This window comes from Ammospiza caudacuta, chromosome 1 (genome assembly GCF_027887145.1).
Source record: "Ammospiza caudacuta isolate bAmmCau1 chromosome 1, bAmmCau1.pri, whole genome shotgun sequence".
NCBI lineage: Eukaryota > Metazoa > Chordata > Aves > Passeriformes > Passerellidae > Ammospiza > Ammospiza caudacuta.
In genome coordinates, this window is record NC_080593.1 from 132,767,084 (window position 1) to 132,792,914 (window position 25,831).

The window sequence follows — 25,831 nt, forward strand, 5'->3', positions numbered from 1 at the left end:
AACAACTTAGCTTAACATAAGACAGCTGGAAGCCCATCTTTTTAGACTGTAACTCCTATAAAATTATTTAATTAGTAAATTAAATTAAATTAAAGCTCTGCAGTGTCAACAAATTTTGCAATGTGCTTAATAAAAATAATAATAATATCATCTTCATATTTAAATCAGGAGAATATAACAGTTCTATTGGATCTCCTTTGGGGAGTTTTTCTAGGAATCCACACTTCCCAGTTCGTGATACAGAAAACACAGGCAGGTTCCTGTGCAGGACAATTCACACACATTAAGTTAGATCCCACCCCAATCTGTTTTTAATAGTTGGAATAGTTTTAAACTGCTGTATTATCTTACTTGAAAAAACAAAGAATGTTACAGATAAGCCAGAGAATCCTTCTAACTTTTAAGGACATTAATTGAGGAACTATATTTCACAGCATTTGAGAATTAATTAAAATGACCACAATGCTGAAAATTCAATTTTGTTGATTGGTTACAGAGATAAGTAGAGACTGCTTAACAACACGGGCTGGTACTTTGCTTCTAAATATAGAAGAAGTAATGGATGTCTGAAATTTTTGTGTTGTACATTTCATCCGATAGTCACAAAATACATAAATGAAAGCTGAAACTAATAACAAATCCTCCAGCAAGGATTTGTCAGAATGAAGTGAAATTATCATGCTTTTTAAGAACAAAATTATTCTCCTTTTTTTCCCAGTTGGTTGGTTGTTGGTTTTTTGTGTGTGAAATAAGAATTATTTAGAGGATTTCAAAGACTTGTATTTAAAGCCACAATAAACAAGAAAAACTCTTAGAAAAATAGGAAGGTAATGTCTCCCAGCATCCGTGTGCCCAGGCTCACGGCTTCTTTAAGATGAAATTACACTTCAAAACCTTAAAGAAACCATTCCAGAAGTTTGGATTCATTAGAATGTACCACTAAGAGTAGGACAGACATTTACTGCTACAACAAAAGTGAGTTTCAGCTACAATAATAGCCTAGTGTGAGAGGGATCAAAATTTTAACTATTCAGATTCTTACCTTAACCTGTCAATGTTTTAGAAAGGCAAACCAAAGAATCACCTTCACATATTACTAGCTGCTGTTGGCAGGCAGGTGAGCATACTAGCAGACTCAAACTGCTTGTAATTAATGGCAGGTTCAGCCACCTAGCTAAGGAACCTCCCAGCAACAGGATAATTTTGGGTAGGAAACCAAGCAACTGGAAATAAAGCCAGGTATCTGCAAAATTTCATTTTCCACGAGAGAAGTTGTGGTTGATACTGCAATCTCTATTTCATTTTATCTCTCCCCAGTGCTCCACTTGGATCGTGCAGCAGGCACTGCAAGGACACGTCTTGGAGATCAGTACCTTGGAGATCCAATTACAAAGCCAAATGCAGTCATCATTAATTTGACAATAAATTCTTTTCAATAGCAGCAAGCAAACAACTCATTCCTATGGACCTCCTAAACTTCATTTACTTCACACTAAAGTAAGAATTATGATTTCTTCTACAAATCACAGTATGGAACAGTGATGCTATTGACCCACATGCACTGAAGCTACCACTGTCAAATAAATAAGCTGATAGGCAAGGCAATTTTTGCTGAAAACAACTAAAATAAAGTAATTCTAAGCCTAGACAAGACAAATCTAGAAAAGAAGTATCAACAACACAAAAAGTCAACAACACATCTAATTGTTCTGACAACAGTGGAAATTCTGAAACTGGAGGAGATGTATCTGAAACATGTCCTGGCCTCTCATGTAGCCATGAGAGCAAGAAGGAGACAGGATGTTACCTCCCCATTCATCAGAACCAGGCATCAGGATATCAGGGCAGGAAATCAAGACAGACCTTCATGGTAGAGCAGGAGCAACAACACACCACAGCCACAGTGCCTGACCCCCACGTGGTGATTGCAGCCCTGCCTCACACACCAGCCACTCTCACACCTCATCTCCTGCAACATCCCAGATTTCTCTGTTTCTACTTCAGCTCTGCCCACAAAGCTAACTTAGCCCAGAGCTACTTCATCAGGTGTACTGTATTCTATGCTGACCCTGGAAACATGCAAGCAGTAGCCCCAAGCTTTTCTTACCTTAGTCTGGCTATTCCCATTGTCCTTCAGACTTGAGCAACTCTCCAGATTAAAAGTAACATGCCCTGCTTCTTTCAGACACAGCCCACAAGCACTGTCTGGTGCCCATTTGCAAGGTAGTTTCTTTCACAGAGCCTAGAATTTTTTTGCATGGGTCATATGATACAAAGGTAGGTAGGTAGGTAGGTAGGTAGGTAGGTAGGTAGGTAGGTAGGTAGGTAGGTAGGTAGGTATGTCTGTCTGGAGATAAGGCAGTTGTTGGGACAAGTCAAAGGAAAGAAGGTCTTGGGGAGTGGAGGGGAAATGCAAATATATGCTTCAAAGCTAAGTAAGATTAGAGACCTGGCATTAAATCCTTTTTTAAGTTCAACATCCTCTAAAATCAGCTCAGAAAACATTTTCCTCCTCAACTTCTAGCATACCACTCTTAAAAACATATTGCTTTCCAAAAACTCTCCAGGAATTCATTCAGCTTTCCTGCAATGCTCCACAAATTTCAACTAGACTTTTAGAAAAACAGACTCAAATTCTTTGTTTCTAATGACCTCATCCAATTAAGGTTTTGTGTCAGGCTGAAGCAAATGAAAGATTAATATCATCACTTCTTTTTTTTCCCCCCTCAAAAATTATTAGCATGTACTGAAAATCTGAAATATTCTAACACCTAGAAACACATTTGCTCTGTCCACACATATAAACATATACTAATATAATAATTATAATATGAAGCAAATACTAAATATTTTAAGGGAACTGTAGAATGAAGAAGAGGGTTTTATCAGGAAGAAGAATTTTGTAAAATATGAACTATACTTCTAGAAAATGTGACCTTCTACTCTGTGGAACAGCAAAGAGAAATACTTCATGAAAATAAAATTACACGAGACAGTTATAAAAAAGGATATGAGGCTATTCAGCTCTGATGTTTTGCACAGAGACTAAACATATGGTACCATTCCTTAAGAACACAGAGAAAAATATACACTATATAATAGTTAGGTTTTTTTACAAATATGATTTAAAATTTCCAGCAAGTACTGGATCTCTTTAGAACAGTTTGGTTTCAATGACATGTAGCTTACTGCACAGCACAAATCCTAGGAGGAAATGGGTTTGTCCCAATCCCCAGCACAAAGCCTTGGATGCCAAAAGAGTGGGGCAACAGGTTAGGTGCTGGCCTGGACAGAGCACAGGCTTGCTATGCAATGTGTAGGGAGAATCAGGCACCCAAAACTAAGATCCACAAAAATAAGTTCCTGAGGACACAGGTGCTCAAGGCAGGAAGAGCTGAGGCAGTGAGCCAAAAGTGCCAGTCACTGCTGGCTATCCCTTGGGATGAGGGTAATGTGGCCATCCAGCTGTGTCTGCATACCTCTCACATGCAGAAAATCATACTCAAATCCTGCCCTCAATAGCTTCAGCCTGGCCTTAACAGCCTTGAGGTAACCACCCTCAACTCAGTGATGATGCAAAAGACAAGACCAGAAAATTCACTTGTTTACCACTGGCAATCAACACAGTTCACCTGAACAGTGGTTAAAGTAGCAACTGGAACCCATGTTGTCCCCAGACAGCATGTCCATCTCAAAGCCATGCAGATACTTCTACCCTCTAAATCTTTGAAATGCTACTGCACTAACTTCTAGCCCAGATGCTGGGCCAGTGAACGCCACAGTGTCTGATGTCCTTCACAAATGTCACCTTCTACGCTCCATGAAAACCAGAAGCATAATTACCACAGTACAAGCAGTGCTACTCTAAGTAGTAATAAACAATTCAGGTATGCAATACTGAGGCTCATGGTCTCAAGATGTCCATCAATAGCTCCTCACACATGAAAGAAGAGGAATCCAGTGAAGACAGGAGGGCTTTGCTGTGCACTGTGCTCTCATGCCTGTGACTCTCTCCAACCCCTGTTCTCAGCACTGAACCCCTCATCTAAGGGGTACCCAAGTCCCTCCAGAAGCATCTCTTCCAGGAGATCAGTGGTCATCCAAAATGCTGGCAACCTAAGGGTAAATCCTCTGATACACTTTAAAAATAACTTTTTTATTGGCCTTTTGTTTATCTAGCTGAATTCCCTAATCCACTTCACCACTGAGATAAAGAAGAGGATGATCAACACTGGGGACAAAATGCATCAATGAGGACAGGAGCTAGACCACCTCTTTCAGCAGCATTCCTGGTGGACCGACAGCAACAGCCCACACCAACAACTTCAAGACAACATTATCCCCATTTTATACAGAACAGACTGGAATTGCTTTCATATTATGTAACTGCAAAGCTCCTATCACCTATAAGAGCACAGCTGGAGCAAATGTTGACAGTTAAACAAACAAAAAAAAATCCCTTGAACACAAAAAATAGGAAAAAGTCTGCCAATGGATCATTTTCATATTTTTATTATTTCAGTTTTGCTGCAACCAACAGTATATAAAAAAACAGAGACTGTTCCTTTTTTTTGAGGAGACATTTCAAGGCAGGCTGCTCTGAAGTTGGTTCTGCTTGTCAGTATTTCTTTAAAATTAAAGGGCATGGTCACCCATCAGGGTAAAAAAAGTGCATTTTAAAACACATGCAAAAAAACGAACTCTTTGATACTTTATGGTCAAACATCTGCTAAACTACCACTTTCCTTCAATTATGGGATTCTCAAAGCAACAATTTTATTTGGGAGATATAATCAGTACCACCAGAAATCAACACAGCCTCTCTCTCTCTATATATATATATGTCTTGCCAATGTTGAAACACTGAAAATGAGACAAGGACATTGACTAAATATGGTAAACCCCTAGTTTTCCAGCTCCCAAAACCAAGCACTTTCTATCATTCAATCCTGTTTGCTACCTAGGAATCCATTTCTTCAAGGTGATGACTATTTTCAGCCCCTGCTGATTTCTGGAAATCCAGGTCACTCTCTTTTATGTTTCTTCTCTCCCTGTCACTAAAGTGGGCAGTGAAGTGACTCCCTCCTTGTAAAGAGATCAAAGGAAGTGAAAACTTTCTCTTTGACCCAGCACCTTCAGATCTTGGAATACACTTGGAGAGGGAGAATGTTGGAGGTTTTTCCTCTTCAATAGAAAAATCTAACCTTTTCTGTACTCTCCTTTTTTGCTGTAAATCAGATGGAATCTGGGAACTCGACATCTTGGCATATTTCCCAGTCATGAAGAAGAAAGTAGGATTTTATCCACAAGATCACAAGGTACTGAAAAGCCTCCTGCACATCATCCAACTGTTCTGTATCTGAGTGAAAGTGGGCAAATCTCATAAAATCAAATGAATGAGAAAAGCTCTGTGCACATCCCAGTAGGGTTTCAATGCCATAGGCATGAGTTAGAAGACCTGCAGGAAGAGACACTCTTGGTATCCTGGAGTCAATGGACTGGCTTGGACTTCATAGCTAAAAATACTGCTACTATTTAGGGCTTCCTGTTCCTGCCCTGAAGCATTGCAGATTTTTTCTACACTTGCATGGTGTATGCTGAAATGGAAAGTAACCAACCTCAGCATGTGCTCTAGCCATTGGGTTCCTCTTAGAAAACACTGGTTTGAATTTCCATGGACAGAAGGGAAATTAAACCCTGCATTTCCAACATCCAAAGCCAGGTGTCCTGGTTTAGGGCAAATTTGGGGGGAAACATCTGAATGGGGTCCCTCTAGAAAGCAAATTCAAGTGGCCCCTCCCCCAACTGGTTCAGGAAAATATTTCCTTGGAGAAAAGTGGAAGATACTGTTTATTTAACAAGCAAAGTATTTACAAGCATAAAAAATGAATAATATTAAACAATAAAACCTCTCGATGTTCTGAAGAGATGGCAAATTGAGGAAAGTCCTTGTCATGGGGTGTAACTCAGCTTGCTCAGTCTCTTATCAGTCCCTCTTGCACTGGAGAATGCTGTGTCCCAAACCATGATGGGCCACAGGTGTGAGGTCCCAGTGTTTTTCTGGGTTTTCAATACAGAGCAGGTTTCAACAGTTTCAAGAAAAAGAAAAAACACAGTCCAGGGAACTTCTCTGCCTCAGCTAGCTAAAAAAAAACCTAACTAAAAAGCAAAGAAGAGCTCTCACGTTGTCTGTCCGTGCTGCAGACAACAGTCCGGGAGCAGGAATTCAGAGGAGTGAGTGCAGTTTCTGAAAACAAACTGTGCTCTTCTTTTCCCCCTTCTTCACTCAGAACCAGTCTTAAAGGTGCAGAACTCAATATCCAGCACAAACAGAACAGACAACTGGGGATACAGCATAATAAAGCAACCCCAAGGACACCAGGTTTCTAACTGCCCTTAGGCTATTGCTATGGTAATGAAGAGCCCTCCTGAGCACTTGCTTGGGGTGCTGAGCTTCAGGAGGGGCTCTGAGAGAACCAAAAGACACCAAGTCCAGCACCAAGTTTTAAGCTTCTGTCCATGTCTCCTATTTTCTTAGCTTCTTGGGCCACAAGTCTGGGGCCAAATCATGGGAAGAGAGGAATACAGGACATAACTGAAAAGATGAAAAAGCAAGAAATGGTCTCCTGTATCTCCTGCTGGGATGGGGGAGTTAGCCCCTCTAACTTTAACCCCATTCAGAGACCTTAAAAGACAAGAAGTCCAACTCTGTCTCACAGGCATCAGTAGTGTCAAGGAAGGGATCTGTTTGGGCTGTACTGAGACAGTGGTTTGGAAACTGAGGGGTCTGGAACATATCCTGACAGGAACACTGACTTAAAACAAGTAGTAACTATGAAGTTAACAGCAAACAACTTCAGCAATCATCTGCACATTCCACTTTAGAGGCAAAGAATCATCATAGAGCCAACATCTGAAGGACAGGCTTCAGCCTTTAAAACATCCCTCTGCCAAAGCTCAGCACAGCAGCAGTAGATCTCCCTAGTTTGATCCCATGTAACAACAGTACTGTAACAACATGATAACTGGCATCAGGCATCTCATATTGAGTTGCATTATTTAGATTACAGGAAGAGTCATACCCCCACACCTTCATGCCTAGAACAAGATGTATCAGAACTGCTGATAATCCCTCAGTTAGGGAAATTGTTCAACTATTTCTGATGCCTTTTAAGGCAGCCTTCTATTCCTTTTTATTAAGAATAAGGCACCGCAACAATCCTCAGAAGTGATAATGCAGTGGTTTTAATAATAACTATAATAAACACATTTTTTATTCCATGCTTGGTATGAGTGAGAGTTTTAGGACAGGCACTTTTCCCAACAGCATGCCTTTGATTCCCTTGCCTGCAGAGGCTGGTGATGAGCAGCTCTTATGAGACATTTCCATCAGCCAGGAGGATGGTCCAGTGATCAGAACAAGAGCCAAGTGTTCACCAGGGACCAGCTACCCCACACAACCTTCCCAAGCACAAAAACCTGTCACAGTTTGCATACAGTGAGATGAGACCAGCAGAAATCAGAACAGGCACAAATGGTAGGAGAGTCAGAAGGTAAGTAATTTAATCAAAATTATTCCATGAAGTGTGAGAAATGTCCCAGTCTTTTGTGAGAGATTTCATTGCCATAAAGTCTTCTAGTACCAACACACATACCTCTTCAGAAACATGGCAGATCTCAGAGGAAAGTGAAATTGTGAGAAAGAATGATGTGGGGGTTTTGAACCAGCACTGGATAATACAATCATATTTTTCATGATACTGGATCTTTACAGATGAAAAAGAAGGACATAATTAGCCTGAGTATTTTTAACATGTAAATTCAGTATATCACTAAAAAAAAAAGCAAACCTAGGAGTAAAACCAGGCAAGTGCAAATAACTACACAAGTAAGAAAGAGAAATGAAAAACAGACTTCTCAGGATGTGAAGATGTTTGCCAAAATTAAATTGCAGGTTCTCTTTTCAGGTTCAGCAACACTTCCTAAACACCAAAAAAGACCTTTTAATTTTAGCTTACTTTTTAGGAAGCTTGGAATAAGACTGGAAAGAATACAAAATAAGTTGTAGGCTTAAAATTTGCTCTAAATTTTCTCCTATCAAATACTAAACCTTGCACATTTCATCGGACAAACAGATAGTAATGGTTCTAGTTGCTTTGCATTTTAGGCATGTGTTTACCTCAATATAACAGAACTGTCTTAGATAAAATTCACAGCAGCAGTTTTGCAAACCAAGTATAATTTATTCCAAGCATATCCTAAACTACCCAGTTTTATTTGTTGCATTTTGACGAGCTATATATTTTTTCTAAACCCAACAGTTTTATATGTTGTTTCATTTCAAACAGAAAGCTTTCTATCACAAAAATTTACAATTCATAAAAAAAATTATGAGTATAATGTTACCTTTTTTTTCCTAAACTAAATTTATTTTCTCATAAAGGAATACAAATGCTTTTGAAGTGGTCTAGGAATAAGTATATTGTTTTTTATGGAGAGCAGTCACAGAAGAAGGTTCTCATCTGGCCTTTAAATAACAATCCTCAAAGCCTCACATCAGTAAGTACAAATAGAGAATCTTATAAATCATTTTGTTTGTAGGCAATCTAATATTTGGGGGTTTAAAAGACCAGAATCTTGTTAAGTGCAGCTAATGGTTATTCTTGCTCCTGAGTGACATATCACACATGATCATCTAAAAGGCAACACACAGTTCAGTGACAGGAAAGTGACAAAGTGAGCATGTAAACAGTGTGAACAGTGAGTTCCAAACTGAGCATGAGACAGGGGAAGGGAAGGGAAGGGAAGGGAAGGGAAGGGAAGGGAAGGGAAGGGAAGGGAAGGGAAGGGAAGGGAAGGGAAGGGAAGGGAAGGGAAGGGAAGGGAAGGGAAGGGAAGGGAAGGGAAGGGAAGGGAAGGGAAGGGAAGGGAAGGGAAGGGAAGGGAAGGGAAGGGAAGGGAAGGGAAGGGCACACAGATACCAACTGCTAGGTTTAGTGAGGGGCTTGAACTCTCCAAGCTCATCTCCTTTTCCTGCTGCCTTGCTTTTCACAGGAGTGAAGGGCTGAGCCTGGCAAAATAGGGCACATGAAGAGAAGGAGAAATCATGTGTCAACTTGACACCCCATGGAGAACTTTCTTCCTACCAACCACAATGGAGGACCAGAATCTTCGCAAATGACGTTCAGCAGTGTTTAAAAAAAAAAAAAAAAAAAAAAAAGGTATAAACTTAATGGAAAGTTCAGGAATCAACTCTAATTTTACAAGTCTGTTCAACCAGACTCTATTAACATAAACTGCACCAGCCACATCCATGCCATAATAGAAAAGTCCTAGGAAAATAGCATCTTGTTTTGCAGAACTATTATAGCAAGAAGATAAGCACAGTTTGACTACTGAGAGAAGTTATCAGGGGTACAATACAGTTTCTCTTAAAAAGCAAGTCACATGTAATTCCAAAAGGAAGTGTTACCTTCTGGAGGAGTTGCAATACTGTTCCCAAGTCCCAAAATAGCAATGCTATGATTCCTTGGTTCCAGCATCACTGCAAACTCTTCTCCTCTTTCCCAGTGTGGTACTTTCACAGGCTCTAGATGCACATTTTCTAGCCCATCTTTCTGCAGGGCACTGAACATATATTTGATGGCTGCCTCTAAGTTTTTTGAACCACTGAGTCTAGGCCCTATGGTGTCAGCAAAAACTGCTAATCTTTCATAGGATCTGTTCTGAGCCTTTCCATGAACAGCAAGATCAATAATAGCCTTAGCAATATCAGTATAGCCAGCTATCTCATTTTTAATGTCTTCAAATGACTTCAGGGAACTTCCATCTCTTCTCAAAGATTTCCCAGCATACTGGTGTAATAAATTCATGAGAAATATTAAGAATAAGTGCTTCATTTTTTTTCTCTTTCTTCTTTTCCACAGATGGCCTGTTGGAGAGGAAAAAATAATAAAAAAAAGAAAGTTAAAAAGCCATATGCCTATCAGCAATACTTTTAGTTATTTGGATTGGCAGACAGAAATGAAATGAAAAGAAATTAGTTTATCATGAAAATGCTTTGATCAGAACTAACAGAAAAGTAAACTCAACTTGAAGACAGAGTTATTGAAAGCAAATGAAAAAGATATTTAGACCACTGGACACAAACTTTGTGGTCTTTAGAAATATTCTTGGAATGCTGCATCTCTTTAAATAAACACATTCTTCAAAGCATCAAAACCCAGGGCTGCTCCCATGCAGGAGGAGTTTTGCATCTCCTTTCTGTTAGGAGCAGGACTTCAGAAGTGTCAAATCAAATGCCTTTACACAAAACATCCAGACAAAAACTTTTCTTATACCATTCATGAATAAAAGTTCTTCCTGATCTCCATCTTCATAATCAGAAAAGTACTTTCTATTGTACTAAAAAGATTTAAGCTTTAGCTCCAATGCCTCCAGTGACCTAGTTTTGGCTAGGATAGAGATCATTTTCTGCTTAGTAAGTGATACAGTGCTCTGGTTTGAATTCAGCATTAGAATAACATTGATAATACACTGATGTTTTGGTTGTTGCTAAGCAGTGCTTACCCTAAATCAAGGACTTTCCAGTGTCTCATGCTCTGTGAATGAGGAGCTGCACAAGAAGCTGGGAGGGAGCACAGCCAGGACAACTGACCTACACTGACCAAAGGGATATTCCATACCAAGTTGAGTACACAAACTGGGGGAGTTGACTGGAAGGGCCTGATCACTTCTCAGGGAAAGGCTGAGCATTGGTCAGCAGGTGGTGAGCAATTGGACTGTGCATCACTTGTTTTTCTTGGGCTTTTTTATTTTTTCATTATTATCATCATTATTATTATAACACTTTACTTCTTTTCATCTACTTAACTGTTCTTACCTAACTTCTTCTAACTGCTGGAAGCTTCCCACCATGTCTGGCAGAGCCAATGGTTGATGGCTCTGAAGATGGACATGCTGCTGGCCAAAACTGGGCCAATGAGAGAGGTTGGTAACACCTCTGTGATGACATACTTGAGAAGAAAATCCAAACAAAGTCACAGGTTTTTTGCTCCTAATCAGAGAAGGATGAGGGATGCAGAGATCCACCCACAGCCCCTGGGGATCCACAGCGGATGCAGAGATCCACCCACAGCCCCTGGGGATCCATGAGGGATGCAGAGATCCACCCACAGCCCGTGGGGATCCATGGGGGTAGCAGAGATCCACCCACAGCCCCTGGGGATCCATGAGGGATGCAGAGATCCACCCACAGCCTGTGGGGATCCATGAGGGATGCAGAGATCCACCCACAGCCCATGGGGATCCATGAGGGATACAGAGATCCACCCACAGCCCATGGGGATCCATGAGGGATGCAGAGATCCACCCACAGCCCCTGGGGATCCATGGGGGATGCAGAGATCCACCCACAGCCCATGGGGATCCATGGGGGATGCTGAGATCCACCCACAGCCTGTGGGGAGGTGCCCATGCTGGAGCTGGTGGATCCCTGGAGGAGGCTGTGATCCAGTGGGTGATCTGGTGGAGAGAGCAGGCCCCTGCTCCAGGCTGGAGCAGCCTGTTCATGGCAGACAGCACCCCATGGAAAGAGACCCACACACCACAGCAGTTCTGGGAGGGCTGTGTGCCTGTGGGAGGGACTCACGGTGCAGCAGGTGGGGTTTGGCTGCTGCACCTGGGAGTGCACCCACACTGGAGAAGTCCATGGAGAGCTGTCTCCTGTGGGAGGGACCCCACAGCCCCACAGGGGACAGACTCCTCTCCCCAAGCAGCAGAAGAAAATCTCAGTGATGAACTGACCAAAACCCCCATGCCCTGTCTCCCTGTGCTGTCTGTGGGAAGGGGCAACCCAAACATTTATGAGAGCTTCTGATCAGCTCCCAAAAAGGGGGGATAATCCATCAGGCATGCACCCATAAGATGCCATCTGAAACAGCCACCAGGCATGCACCCATGAGATGCCATGTGAAACACTGGCTGTGCAATGCAGAAATAAAACACAGAAAGAGTCAGAATACCAACCACATTTCCAGGATCCATAAACCACCAAAATTCAGAAACAAATAAACTAAAACACCCCAATGCCCACAAAAAAACCACTCATACAATCATTTTGGAGTCACCAAGCCTAGATCATATGACAACCAACACAAACTGTCAGCTTTTCATAGACCTTTATGGGTCTTTTCATAAACAGCAATTTAAACAATAGCTTTAGCAATAGAGGAATACTAAGGTATTCTCCTTAACTATTCAAATGTCCCCTAAGCTTGAGATCAAGGAAGTAATAAGTTATTCACAGTGAAGCATCGTTTTTGTAAAATGACAAAAAATCATCATTGATTTTATCTCTGAACGATAAATCTATCACAGAGATTTCTCTGAGACAGACAAGGCAAAGGTCTTACACAACCAGGAGCAGAAGACTTGGGTTATGTCAGGACACTGCCTGAGAACTGCAAAATGCCTTTTATAGTCTGAGTTACTGTTTATTTGTGGTTATACTACACAGAGAGTATTGGTGTATTTTTATTGCTATGCTCTGCACTTTCTTCATGTACTTTCCCTTAGCCAGTTAATTACATGCTCTTAGACATCCTCCTCTAGAGACATCAGTCATTTTCTCAGGATGACCACGCTTGTTCCCTGATTTTTGTGAAGTTCATAATGCACAAAGAAGCCAGCATAAAAATCGGGTAAGTGCTGACTGGAGTAACACAATTCTGTAGACTGAGTTTCAAAAACCTAATGTCTGGGGGTCTGTTTGTTTAAGGGTTTGCAAAATCTACCAGAAAAGGCAGACACACTTAGCTGTTACGCAGAAGGCACAGAGGGATTATCTAAATAGCACTGGCCACCTCAAAGAGCCCCCAGCTACCAACTTCATGCATTTTTTTTCAATGGACAGATGCGACTGCAGTTATCACATTTCCCTTAAATAAGACATGTTTTCTTTATTCTTCCTAGCCTCATTCAAAACCAGCAGCATCCACACTCCAAAGACTGCCCCAGAGGACCTGCATTTAAGAGATATACTTCTTCCAGGAATTTCCCACTCAACACTGAGAACAGATATGTTCCCACAACTTTTGTGGGTGCAACACTTCTGTGTTGCACAGCATTTCACTGCCTCCAATGCATTGTAAGAGGAACATAACTAATTCAAACCCTGGTCAAGAACAAAAAAAAAGGAATGTAATTTGTTGTGCTTTCCTTGAATACTCCAGCATAATCTGTTCAAAAGCAGCTATCTGAAATATTTCCCTGCTGGGTAAAATAACATCATACTCAGACTGCAATAGAGAATCACTCCACTGCTAGTCCAGGGAAAGAATTACACATCTGTTTTCCCAGTCTCTGCAACTTTATCACCCCAGTGAATCATCTAGCAAAGGAGATTACTTATTTTTCTACATCTAACTAGTTAAGACTCAGCAAATGAACTTCACAGTGCAAGCTGAATTAATAAAAAATAACAGGGCAATCAAAATTGTTCAATGTGTTTTATTGTCCATGAAGCAGAAAGAGAGCATCCAGCCATAGCAGTACCTGAATCCATACAGAAAGAAGGAAATGCTCTGAATACAGTTCACAGGAAGAGATATTTTTCCCTGCAAAATACTAGCAGAACATTTAAAAGGGAAAGTCTGGAGTGTGGAAGACCAAGTAGCACTTAAACAAACTGTACATATATAAATCCATGGGGCCTCATGGGTTGCACCCACAAACATTGAGAGCTGGTTTCATTATGAGGCCACTCTTGTTACCTCACTCCTATCTTTGAGAAGGGCAAGAAATAAAATGAGCTACAATAAGAACTACAGACCAGTCAGCCTCACATCGAGCTCTGGCAAGCGGACAGGAGAAAAATCCTGAAAATTACTTCCACACGTATGAAGGTCAAGAAGGTGACTCAGAATAGTTAGAATGGATTTCAAAGGGGAAATTGCATCATGAACGTGATGCTCATCTAGGACAAAATTGCTGGCTTGGTAGATGAGTACAGAGCAGTGGATTTTTTTCCCTTTTACATTAGTAAGGCAGTTGACAGTCTCCATAAAAGTCTCAGGGAAGGTGATGAAGTATAGCCTGGATGAGCAGTGAGGTGGATTGAAAATCAACTGAACAGCTAAGCTCAGAGGATTCTGAGTGACATCTAGCTGGTAGATGGTAGCTAGTGGTGATCCCTAAAAGTCCATACCTGGTCCAGAACTCTTATAAATCTCCATTAATAATCTAGATGCTTCGACAGAGTGTGGCTTCCAATGATGGGAAGTTGGGAGGAGTGGCTGTGTAGATGGTTGTGTGAAGAGGCAGGCAGGAACCTTATAAATTCAATAAATCCTGCATCTGGGGAAGACTAACCCCCATGCATTAAGACAGGCTGGGCATACCCAGCTGGAAAGGAGTTGGCAGAGGATGAGTCCAAAACCTCATGTTAGCAAAGACCAGAGCCTGATGGGCTGCACATCAGGAGTGTTGCCAGCAGGCAGAGGGATGTGATCTTTCCCTCTAGTCAGCATTAGAGAAGCCAGACCTGGATTATTTCTTCATTCCTGGGCTTCCCAGTAGGTGAAATGATGAGAGGGATGTGGACATGCTGGAGAGAGCAACAAAGGGCCACAGAGATTATTAAGGGACTGGAGTATCCAGTATCCCTATCAGCAGAGGCTGAGAAAGCTTTAACTGTTCAGTCTAGAGAAGAAAATATTATTTTCTTCTCCTGAAGGAGAGGGAGGGATTAATCAGCAGATAGAAACACCTGATGGGAGGGAACAAAGAAGACAGCCAGGCTCTTTCCAGTGGTGCCCACCAAGAGAACAAGAGTCAATGGAAACAAACTGAAATATATTAAATTACACCGAAGGCACCTTTCTTTTATTTTTTTTTTTTTTTTAAGTGAGGGTAGTCAAACACTGGAAGAGTTGGCCAAAGAGATGGTGTAGAAGTGTCCATACAGGGACATTTGCAAACCTCTCTCAGCATGGAATGTCATGGTTGTCTAGGGCCTGGACAACCTGCTTCAGCTGACCCTGCTTAAAAAGGCACTCTGGACTAGAGCTCAAAAGATGTCTTTCAAACTAGATGTGTAATTTGGAATATGAAAGGAGAGCAGAGACACAAGCTGAAAGGGTCTTTAAAAATCAAGGGAGAAAAGTTTTAAGCATGTGGAAGAAAAAGATAAACTGAAGGCAGAAAACAAGTCTTTTCCAGCTCAAATTAGTATGAAAGAATGAAATGTACAAAACAATACAATGCAGGTAGTGCAGAGGGTGTCAGAAGACACATTTATTAGTAGCTACTTTAAGGATACTTCCACTTATTGTGGGGCCAACTTGTCTGTACCTAACCGCTGTCTTTGATGCTAAAGTGCAAGCTCATTGGGATTTTCATCTTTCAATGGTGCCCTTATATAAAAGAAGGGCACATCCAAACTTTAATCAGGCTAACTGGCATTTCTACCATTAAAAACATTACAATATAAATTACTTAAATATTACAGATGGAAAAGAATAAAAGAAAGAGGAAAAAGACTCTCTCAGATGAGAGATTGATTACTAACTGATTGATTACTGTCTACAGCAATCAGATAACAGAAAGTGGAGCAGAGGGCATAAAAATAGGATAAACAAAGATAGAGCACTGCTTCTTCTCCAGTGTGGCAAGGTTTTCCCAAAATCCCAGTTGAAAATACAGACAAAAGGGTACAGAGAGTTCACAGAAGTCATGGTTATGGGAAATGAGGAATGAAAACAATAAATTGAGGCTATTAACCACTTAATTGCTAGAGATCTGCAGAGTATCTATCAGTTTCCTTACCACCATTTGATTTTCCTTCAGGGATTGGAGGAAATCTTGAAATCACACAGTGGTTTTGATGACATGAGAATAGACTGAAAAGCCCCAGGGTAACAAACTAACATGCTGCAGAGTGATGTCTGATACATTTAATAGCACTGGAAAAAAGTTTGTTGTGACAGCTGTGGAGTAGGATGGCTGGGAGGCTAGGTGAACTTGCAAAACGAGGCGGAGATTTCTGCCTAAAAATAAAGTCATAGAGTTCTTCCATCACTTATAAAGATAAGGAGGAGGGGTGGATGGGAAGTGGGGGAAATACAAGCTTTATGATCTTGAAGAGTGAAGCAGAAAAGCAGACATTCCTCAAAGACTGCTTTTTCAGAATTGTCATAATTCCTCATCTGGGAACATTTAATCAGTTGGAAAATCTTGGGCTGGGGAACACACACAGTTGTAAATATCATTTACATTACAAAGTCCTTAAAATTAGCCTTTTGAATCATAAAACTAAGGTAAAGAAGAGTAGAACACAACAAGGATATAAGGTTTTGGATAATGTTATTACTTGGACCACAAAGTCTAAAACACCAAAGGAAACACCTGAGCTCTTACTTTTACCAACTTCAGAAGAACTATTTTGATTTTCTACAATTGAAGATACATCCATGACCTATGACCATATGGGCTCTAGTAGTGATACTGACTTATGTAGACATAATAGGAAGTGAAAAGTTTTAAGAACTCCATAAAGATTAAGACTGAGAAAATCCAAACATTCCAAGAGACACTGCAGCCACAGTTCCCCATTTGGCAGAAGTTCATACCCTATTTATAGTCAGTATGGGGGAAGTACTACAGCTTAACACAGAAAGGAAGCAGCAAAAGGAGCCACTCCTCCCTCTTTCCTCACCTCCAAGCCTCAGAATAGTAACAGGCTACCTTGATATATTCTCATTCCATAGATGCTGCTGAAATGGATGGCAATAATCCTGAAGAATCACACCATAATCCATGTGCTGGATACTGTATCCAGCATACTTTATCCAAATTCTGTATCAGCAAAACCACAGAAATGATCAGCCAGCTACTTCTCTAAGTGGTGTGGTCCAGACAATAATTAAGTTAAGAATAACAAAAAAAACCCCCACAAACACTGAACAATGCCTGAGCCACACAACAGCTGATATTATTCTTCTTAATAAGCATGGAAAATATAGTTCTCACAAGGGAGTACATTATCTTTTCAGAGGCAAAAGATAGGAATTCAGTGGGATTTTTAAATGAGAATTGAAGAGAAATACTTAATGAATGGAAGGCAGTTGGGAAACAATGAAACCAAAATACAGTGTTGTTCATATTACATTAAATGCCAAAATGTATAGCTAAAGCCAACTGATAATGTTGAGAGACAACTGAGTGGAGCGGGAGGGAATGATTTTGGACAAATAAATCAACACATACAAGAACAGGGCCACAATTATCTGGTATTTTTATGTGCAACTTCATTCAAATCCATTATTGCCCTAGCGTAAAAAGCAAGACAGGTATCTTGTACTGTTTCACAAAATTCCTAAACTACTGAGACACAAACTCTTCAGAATTGCATATTTTTGTGTCAGCCTTTCCTACAGGTGAGAAGGGCTCCCTTTTTAAGGAAGCAACATAACCAGAGAAATCTTCTCTCACAACCTCTTCAGTACTTATGCTTAAACTTCTTCCACCCAAAATTCTAAACTAAGTTTCTTTTTGAAAACATGTTCAACAAGACATCTTCCATCCTGTATTAAGTTAAATCGTTCCTACAAATCAGATGTTAAATATTTTTCTTCTGAGTTTTTATTGAAAAACTATCAGACTGCATCCAGCCAAATGGTGAAACCTATCTCCCTACCAGGAGGAAGCCTATGACAGAAGGTATGAGCCATCAGCACATGATCAATCCACACCTCTGGATAGCAAGAGCTGCTAAAATTGATGGACAGACATTGTACAGGAGCAAACCAAGGTCTGTTAGTGACAGTCAGTACAGGGCTGTTGCTGACAAAGGCTGGTCTGCCACGCCTGTGAAAGCCAAAAGGAATCCCCTGCCATGCATCAGGCACTTGCAGGTACTTCCTGATGTGCCTCCAAGCAGCGTTCCAGCAGAAGGCTGTTCAGTCCTACAGAACACGTGTGTGCTCTAGATTTTGGCCAGAAAATCTAAATACTTTGAGTTTCTCCTTCCAACAATTAAATCTCAGTTTTAAAGACAACTACAGATTACACTACTAAGGGTCAGGACATTTGCCAAAATGAATCACCAAATTAAGCAACCTTTGTTACTAATTACGTAATGTGTAACAGGAGGGCAACAGACCAACTTTTCTACTGAATTTTAACAAAAATTGCACCAGATGTTTGCAGCTATATATATATTATATACCACCTCAGAATTAGAAACTTTTCATATATGACAAGAATAATATGCCTCCACAACCACACATCTACAAAGCACTTTTGGCTTTCAATGTGGAACAAAATCCTTCATTTTAAGTCAGCAGGTTCAGAGAAAAGTTATGCACATTAAACACCTTAAAGAAAAAGACCAAAAAAGGGCAATACCAACATTTTCAAAAGTATCCAACCATTTTAGCTACTTTACTCCATACATCTACAGTCCCAGTGTAAAACTATAAGTAGCACAATAATTTCAAATTAAGTCAATAATCATTCAGCAATGCTGAATATAAGATATCCGAGAATATTAATAAACAAAACTTCCAGATTAAAATAACTGCAACTGTTGAATATTTAATTTGTCATATTTTTTCATACAGTCTTTCTCTACAGTCACAAGAAAAGGTAAGCTCCTCATACTGCTACAGTAAAAAGCAATAAAGTAGTTTTGTGAAGCTGAGAAGTTGGGTCTACATATTGCTACATTTGTTAAGAACTTTTATTTTATTCTTTCCCCTCCTTACTGTAGGGTACATCCAATGAACCTTCCCTTTCCAAAACAACAAAAATTTGTAAATGCAACTATACAAAAAAGTGAAGGATCAAGAATTTCTCATTACAATTGACAGAAAAATTATCTTTATGATGCACACATTTCTTTACTTATATTACTTATATTATAAAGATATTCATTTCTATGAGATATATTATGAAGTATGTCATTCGTGATCTCATCATGTTCATTAGAGCATAATACTGGTACTCAAATACCACACTGTATTCCAACATATCAGCATTAGAAACAAGTGGCTACAGGTCAGTGGCAATGTACAACTGGGGCCATCATCCAACTGCAGAATGCAATGAAATGTGAGAAAAAAAAAAAAAAAGAAAGAGAAAAAAATCTTTAAAAGCTTGAATGTAACAGACTGCTGGCAAGATAAATATACTTTACTTAAAGAGTTTGAGAGAAATCTGGGGTTTGGCCAATTTTGAGAAATAAATTAGCAAAACCAGACCTCTTTCTGATGTGGAAGAAAGCTCCAGCACCACTTTTTCATCAAAGCTACTCTCCAGTGCAGCACACTTTTGATCATGAAGCACTACACTTACCATGCATAAGGCAGATGTGATTCTGTATTTAACTTCTAATTACTTTTTACTACTATTTAAAAGACAGAAATTGTCAAACCATTTTGCTATTGCAGGATAAAAAAGCCAGCTAGGACAACAGACATATATCACTATTAATTTATTTTTAATTTTTAAACATTTTTTATTGTGAGCAATGTTTAACACAGCCCTGTCATCAGGGTCCCCTGTGCTACTCACTGCACAGACATGGTGACATGCCTTACAACTACAGCCAAAAAGAACCAACAATTGGAAGAGGAGGGACCCAGAAGTGACACCTCCAAGTGCTTCAGCTGCCACAGGAAAGACATTAGCATAACCACTCAGCCCCTTTCTTCTGAAACTACCAAGAGCAGATGACCAAAAGCTTGCTGCACTGAAGCAAATGGTCATATTACAAAATGTCAACTGGCAATCAAAGTGAAAAAAGAAAAACAAACAAACAACAAACCACCAACAAAAATCCCAAGCAACCACCTCCCCCAAGATATACCACAGAGTAAACACACTAATTATATAGAGATGACAGTGACAGAATGTGATCAACCCTCTCTACAAATGTTAAGATATCTCCCTGACTTTACATTTGATTTTGATACTGCACCTGGACAATAATACCCAGAGATTAGATTATGTCAAGAAATTATGGGAGAAAACAAAACAGACAGGAGTTTTTTCCTAGATCTTAAATACTTCTGCACAGTTCAGATTGCATAAGGCAAACACAGAGGTGCCAGCTGCCAAACTCCAAAGTACGTGCCTCTGAGAAAACCAACCCATCAGCACTGACAAGGACACACCAGGCTCAGTGCAGTGACTGCACCTGAGCTCAGGAAGCACACAGGGACTTCAGCCAAACAGAGTCCAGAGAGCCCACAGCTTCACTTCCATACCCCCACTGCTCCTCCCATCCTTCTGCTATTCCAGGGGACAGCCACAAACTCCTCCTGGCTTTGCTGGACAAGTTATGCCTGGTACACAACAAAAAGTGAAAGTACTTTGACAGTCTTTAAATTGATATTTATATACAGTTCTACCAAAATTAGCAGAGAGTTCAGGGAATTAAGATATCTCTGGCTTTGGTTCTTCCTCCACAATAGCCTTCTGCAAGCAAAAGTTTTGGGAATGTGGCCTTAAACTGTTTCTAGTCACAAGATCAACCATTGAGACAAAAGCTTGAAGAAACAAAGCACTTGGAGCAGTCTACCTGATTTAGCTATAAATGTTGGTTTTGAAACCCACACAATTGTTCAGTCATAACTACATCAAATTCAGAGGGCTTTATCCACAGCAAGGAAAAAAAAAACTAGCAAACATTTGAGACTCTGACTGTTACTAGTGTGAGTTAAAAATGACACCTCTGCATCCTTCAGTAAATCCAAATGTTGCAAATGTCAGTTTGTTGATTAATTAAAAGCAATTCCAAGTTAAAATGGAGCTGGTACTGGAGGATCATGTACACTTGGTTTCGATTTTATTGAAAATACACAGCATATACATCAGCTTGCAAGCAGAGGCAATTGGTGAAAATAGAGTTCACATGAAGTTACTAATGCTCCTTCATTGAAAAGCATCTTTGACTTCTTCATAAAGTGCTGATCCTTTCAGGATGATGATTTCACCACATGTGACTACACTTATGTTTTGGTTCTACTCCTCTATGACAACTTCCCAGTTATTCCCTGAAACACATCTGATGGCAACAATAACCCTACACCCCTTAACCCATGTTTACTGACAAGTCATACCTGTTGAGCACAAAGTACTTAAATATAAACACCTGGAGAGCAAGCAAGGTCAGCAAGAAGCCTACATTTCTCAAATTCATCGTCCTATTTAATTCCTAGATTAAGGCCTTTTTAAAAGCAGTGGCGTTTTGCTTTCAGAAGAGCAGCTGAATTTACATAGACAGTTACCCACAGTTGCAGTGATGCTGGCTGCAAAAAGCCCAGTTGTTATTACATCACAGCTGAAAATGTTTTCCAGGGAAAATAGCTGACTTTCATCCTTCCTATGTCACTTGTCTGTAGGCACAGGCGATGTAAGACAGTATGTTTTATTTTGGTCATTTTGGGAGGTAACATTAACTAATTTTTATGTATCCAGTATGCATCTGGTTTTTTTTCTGTTTAGAGTTCACATACTGATAAGCTCCCAACAGTTATTTTTATTTAAGATTCTTCAAAGGAACTTTGCTATGCTCCCATTCCTATCTTCAACTGTTCAACTGCTCTTGTTCTGGATTTTCAGGAAAGTCACTACAGAGTGATAGAACAGTTTGGGTTGGAAGACATGTTCAAGGTCAGTCCAATCCCCCTGCAACAAGCAGGGTCAGCTTCAACTAGATCAGGCTGCTCAGAGCCCAACCCAACCTGACGTTGACTGTCCTCAGGAATGGGGGCATCTACCACCTCTCTGGACAACCTGTGCTAGAGTTTCACCACCCTCAGTATAAAAAATGTCTCCTTTATTTCTAGTCAAAGTCGACTCTCTTTTACTTTAAAACCATTACCCCTTTTTCTATCACAAGATGCCCTGTTAAAAAGTCTCTCTCCGTATTTCTTATAAGCCTCTTTCATTGCCAGATTTGCTTGAAGAGTTGCTGTACAACTACCAAAGAGCCCAGTACAATCCATCTGTATTGGATACATTGCATTTGGCTATGCCAGGTCTTCTAACAACTGTAGGGTACACCACAGAACACTGCAAAACAAAATATATCTGCTGACTTGGATGGCATTGGTTGCTGGAGACAAGCACTGTCTGCCCTCATTCACTTACTCTCTGAAGCCACAGAGACATTCCTGCTCACTACCACTCCTTCTGCAAGACCTCTCTTTAGCTGTAAGACCTAAATCCAAAATGAAGCATAAATCAGAGACTCTACCTGCTGGAGCAGTGTATATTAAAATCAGTGTATGCGTATCTTACCAGCCTGGACTGAGTGGGACGCAGATTTGGATTTGGATTTTGAAGTACATCTAGATCCCAGCTACAAGCATTCTGCCCTTCAAAGTGGCATTCACTTACATCAGAACCTTGTTCATCTGATCAGCAGCTGAGAACCAATCCATAAATAGCAATTTTGCTTTGTTTGTAGAAATTAAATGAGCATTAGTACTGGGAGGTTACTGCCAAAGAGAAAATAAAGATGTACCACTCAAGGGAAGGCTGCACTGCAAAAGTCCCTGTGCTCTGACGAGCAGACAGCTCTGCTCTTTCATGGCCACCTGGCTGACCAAAGGCCACTAGGGAGCATGGGGTGGAAAACTCTGCAGCAGCTGCAGGTAAAAGGCTCAAGGACAGTAACCCAGAGCCTACACAGAATTTTCCAAGCCTATTCCTGAGACTTTTTTCAACTGAAAACCCTCTAGAGATTGCTAACTCAACAGCTATTTCAAGACAACCAAACTGAACAATTAAAACCAAGCTGACTTTGTTTTCCTTCTTGAGTATCTCACAATGCATTGCTGAGGCAGAAATTGTCTGCTCTGTGTATTTTTCAACAGCACTGAACAGATTACCTGAGATTAGTATTGCACTTGTCTGCTTTACCTAGTTGTCATAGGAGAAAATATTAATAGCCCACTGCAGTAATAGACAGAATCATTCTTAAAGATTGATCATATGGTGAATCTCAAAGAAATTAGTAGCTTCCAATTCTTTCTGCTTCCAAAACAATAAAGATTTTCATTAAACTGAAACTCCAAGAAGTGTTTCATAGTCTGCCACAAAAGAGGACCTGTGTTTTGTACAGGAGAACATGACCAGAGAGAGAACTAGATCAGCCTTGTGATTCAGAACAGTATAAACCAAGAGAATCAGAAACACTAATCTCCAAACGTGTGCAGAGTAGAAGGGGAAACCGTTTAAGACAAATCAAATTTAAGTTCTGGTCGGCAAATGTTACAGATAAAATAGTGGATGCTTTCCCAATGGAGACTATTGGCTCAGATCATATCAGACCTCCAGAAAGAACATTTCTTTCTCGAATTACTATTGGCACATGCATAATATTACATTAGCCCCTTTTTTGGGGCTACTTGAAACATAAAATTCCTTTGGACTCACTTGCTTTAAGTAAATTCATAGTCAAGTGCCTCCTCTGGGAAAAAAAAACTCACAAAATATTAAAGGCACAGTGTATCAATGTACTTGTGGCAGATGAAAGCTAGAAAAATTCAGGGAGGACAGAAGAGTGGTCTCATTCCCTTTCATACAGTGTATTCAAACAGAAAAGGTAATTTCACTACGTTTAAGCAAAAGATCAGTCACCTTAACCAGCAACTTGAGAAAAAGAAAGAAAGAAGAAAACCCAAACACATAGAGAACAACAGATTTAAACCCAGAACTGTGCTCTAATATCAGTCCTAAAAGAGGCTTTAAAAGGGTGACAACAATTCTCAGTTGGACAAGATGATAAGTCTGTGGGGTCAGAAACCAGGTTTGGGCAAATCCTGAGCCTGTAGAAACTCTCACTGTTGTACTGAATGCAAGATGGCCACTCAGGCAAGTTTAAAATAACCTTAGTTGTTTATAACTCCTATGATGCAAGGAATGTCTCTGATAAGTGACCTGAGATTAACCTCCTCTTACTCTAACATAACGATCATTGATTTAAAATTAATCTTAGAGAATTGAGATAAATTTGACTGACATATTTTCTTTTTTAAAACAGCATTGGTATTCTCCTAAAGTCAGGTTGTAAGATCACAAGTCTTTTGCCATACCTCTGATTGCAGTGTGTAGTACAATAAAACACTTTGCCAAAATACATAAATTCTTAGAGATGTATTTTAATCTCCATGTCTATTCATTAGACACTTCTATCAAGCCTCTCTTGGCAGCAACAGCACCAAAGGGATTTCTACATTTTTCTCTCAACTGTGTAGAAAATTAATAGAAGAGGCCTATCTTAGTTAGACCTAAAGAGTCTGATAAAATATTACTATTATTAATACCAGTACAGAAAAAAAGGAAAGAATCCAAAGGAGCCAGGTGTCTGAATATTCTCCATTAAATAAAAAAATAGGTAAGTAGGTAGGTAGATAGATAGATAGATAGACAGATAGATAGATAGATAGATAGATAGATAGACAGACAGATAGATAGATAGATAGATAGATAGATAGATAAAACCAAACCTCCCACCATTGGTCCATTCTCTCAATCTCAATATCAGAAATCAAGTCTCTTGTAAGACCAAGGTACCCAGATTACCATTTTTTAAAAAAGGCTAATATTCTTTACAGGCTAACAAGGTTAACATTTTTCTCAAGCTCACATACAGTTTTCTCTTGTACTGTAAAACTGAAACAAAAAAGAGCAAAGCATTCTTCAAAGATTCTGGCAAAAATACTGACTTAATTGAATAATTGGCATTTAAGAGATTACAAATCTGAGCTAAAACTTCACTACTGCCATCACAGTGAAAATGTAAGTGACTTGGGATCAGCTGAAGAAAGAATTTACATTTATTTCACTACTTTGAGATTACTACAGACATTTGGTAACGAAAAAGTGAAAGATTGCTGCAATGCAGTTCTTGACAGATAATATTTCCTGTCGAGACAGAACAGAAAGAACTGTAGAGCTCCAAGATTGTAATAGTTTTGTACATTTCTACCCACAAAGTGCTTCTTTAGGCAAAATATTTCACCCCTGCAGCTGCTACCTCTTAGATGTACTGCCACCCTTCATCTTCATCCTCCCACAATTGGGAAAAAAGGAAGAAATGACAAGGCAAAGTTTTCAACCTTAAAACAAGAAAGTTTTATACAATATAACAGGAATAGATAAAAGAATCCCATGTGCATTATGAGTTTCTGCAATTATATCAAGATATTATAAGTTGCTTCCTTTCTCAAATCAGCATTAAAGACATGCAGGCATTTGCAAAATCGTGTTATAAAACAAATAGAGATTTATATGAGCTTTTGCTAACAGATGTCTCCCAACAGGGGTCGATGACAGGTTGTTCTTCCCCAGCCCAGATTTGCAATCTGTTCTTATCTGATTCTGTATCTTATTGTTTTGCTGTTCAAAAGAATTTTATGTATTTTAAACACCAAGAAACAAGATCAGGTAAGACAAAGGCTTTGTATGAATCTCTAAAACTGTGGTGGCTTTGATCCAAGTTTATCTGCACAGCCTTCATCTGAAAGACAGAAGTTGGAGTAAAGTAAAACTGATTGCAAGGATAGATGCTATTCAACCTAGGGAGGATATGTCTAAGGGAATTAGACAAAATTTACAAGGAAAAAAGGGATGTAAGAACTCTCATGCACATGTCAGGCTTTGTGGAGTTTCTTTGAGGAAATAAGGGTTTGAGATTTTATTAAAATCAATAATCCAACAGAAGGAGCAGCAGATGAGACTGGAAGGTGATTTTAAGAACTGACAGGTAAGCATGAGAAAGACTTCTAATAAAAGCTTTCATCCCTGCAAAAAATTAACC

The 25,831-nt window shown here is 39.8% G+C and overlaps 1 protein-coding gene across 2 annotated transcripts in view; it reads right to left on the minus strand.

Moving 5' to 3' along the window:
• Positions 1-25,831, minus strand: part of CPQ (carboxypeptidase Q) — a 144,771-nt gene that overhangs the window by 116,971 nt on the left and 1,969 nt on the right. The window contains exons 1-2 of one of the 2 annotated variants that reach the window (XM_058815388.1): positions 10,341-10,391; positions 9,473-9,931 (exon numbers count right to left, since the gene is read on the minus strand). In XM_058815388.1, the coding sequence (XP_058671371.1) occupies positions 9,473-9,931; positions 10,341-10,347 (466 nt within the window). In that variant the 5' untranslated portion in view covers positions 10,348-10,391. Of the gene's footprint in view, positions 1-9,472; positions 9,932-10,340; positions 10,392-25,831 lie in introns of those variants that run through there. The other variant, XM_058815395.1, reaches the window with a different exon arrangement.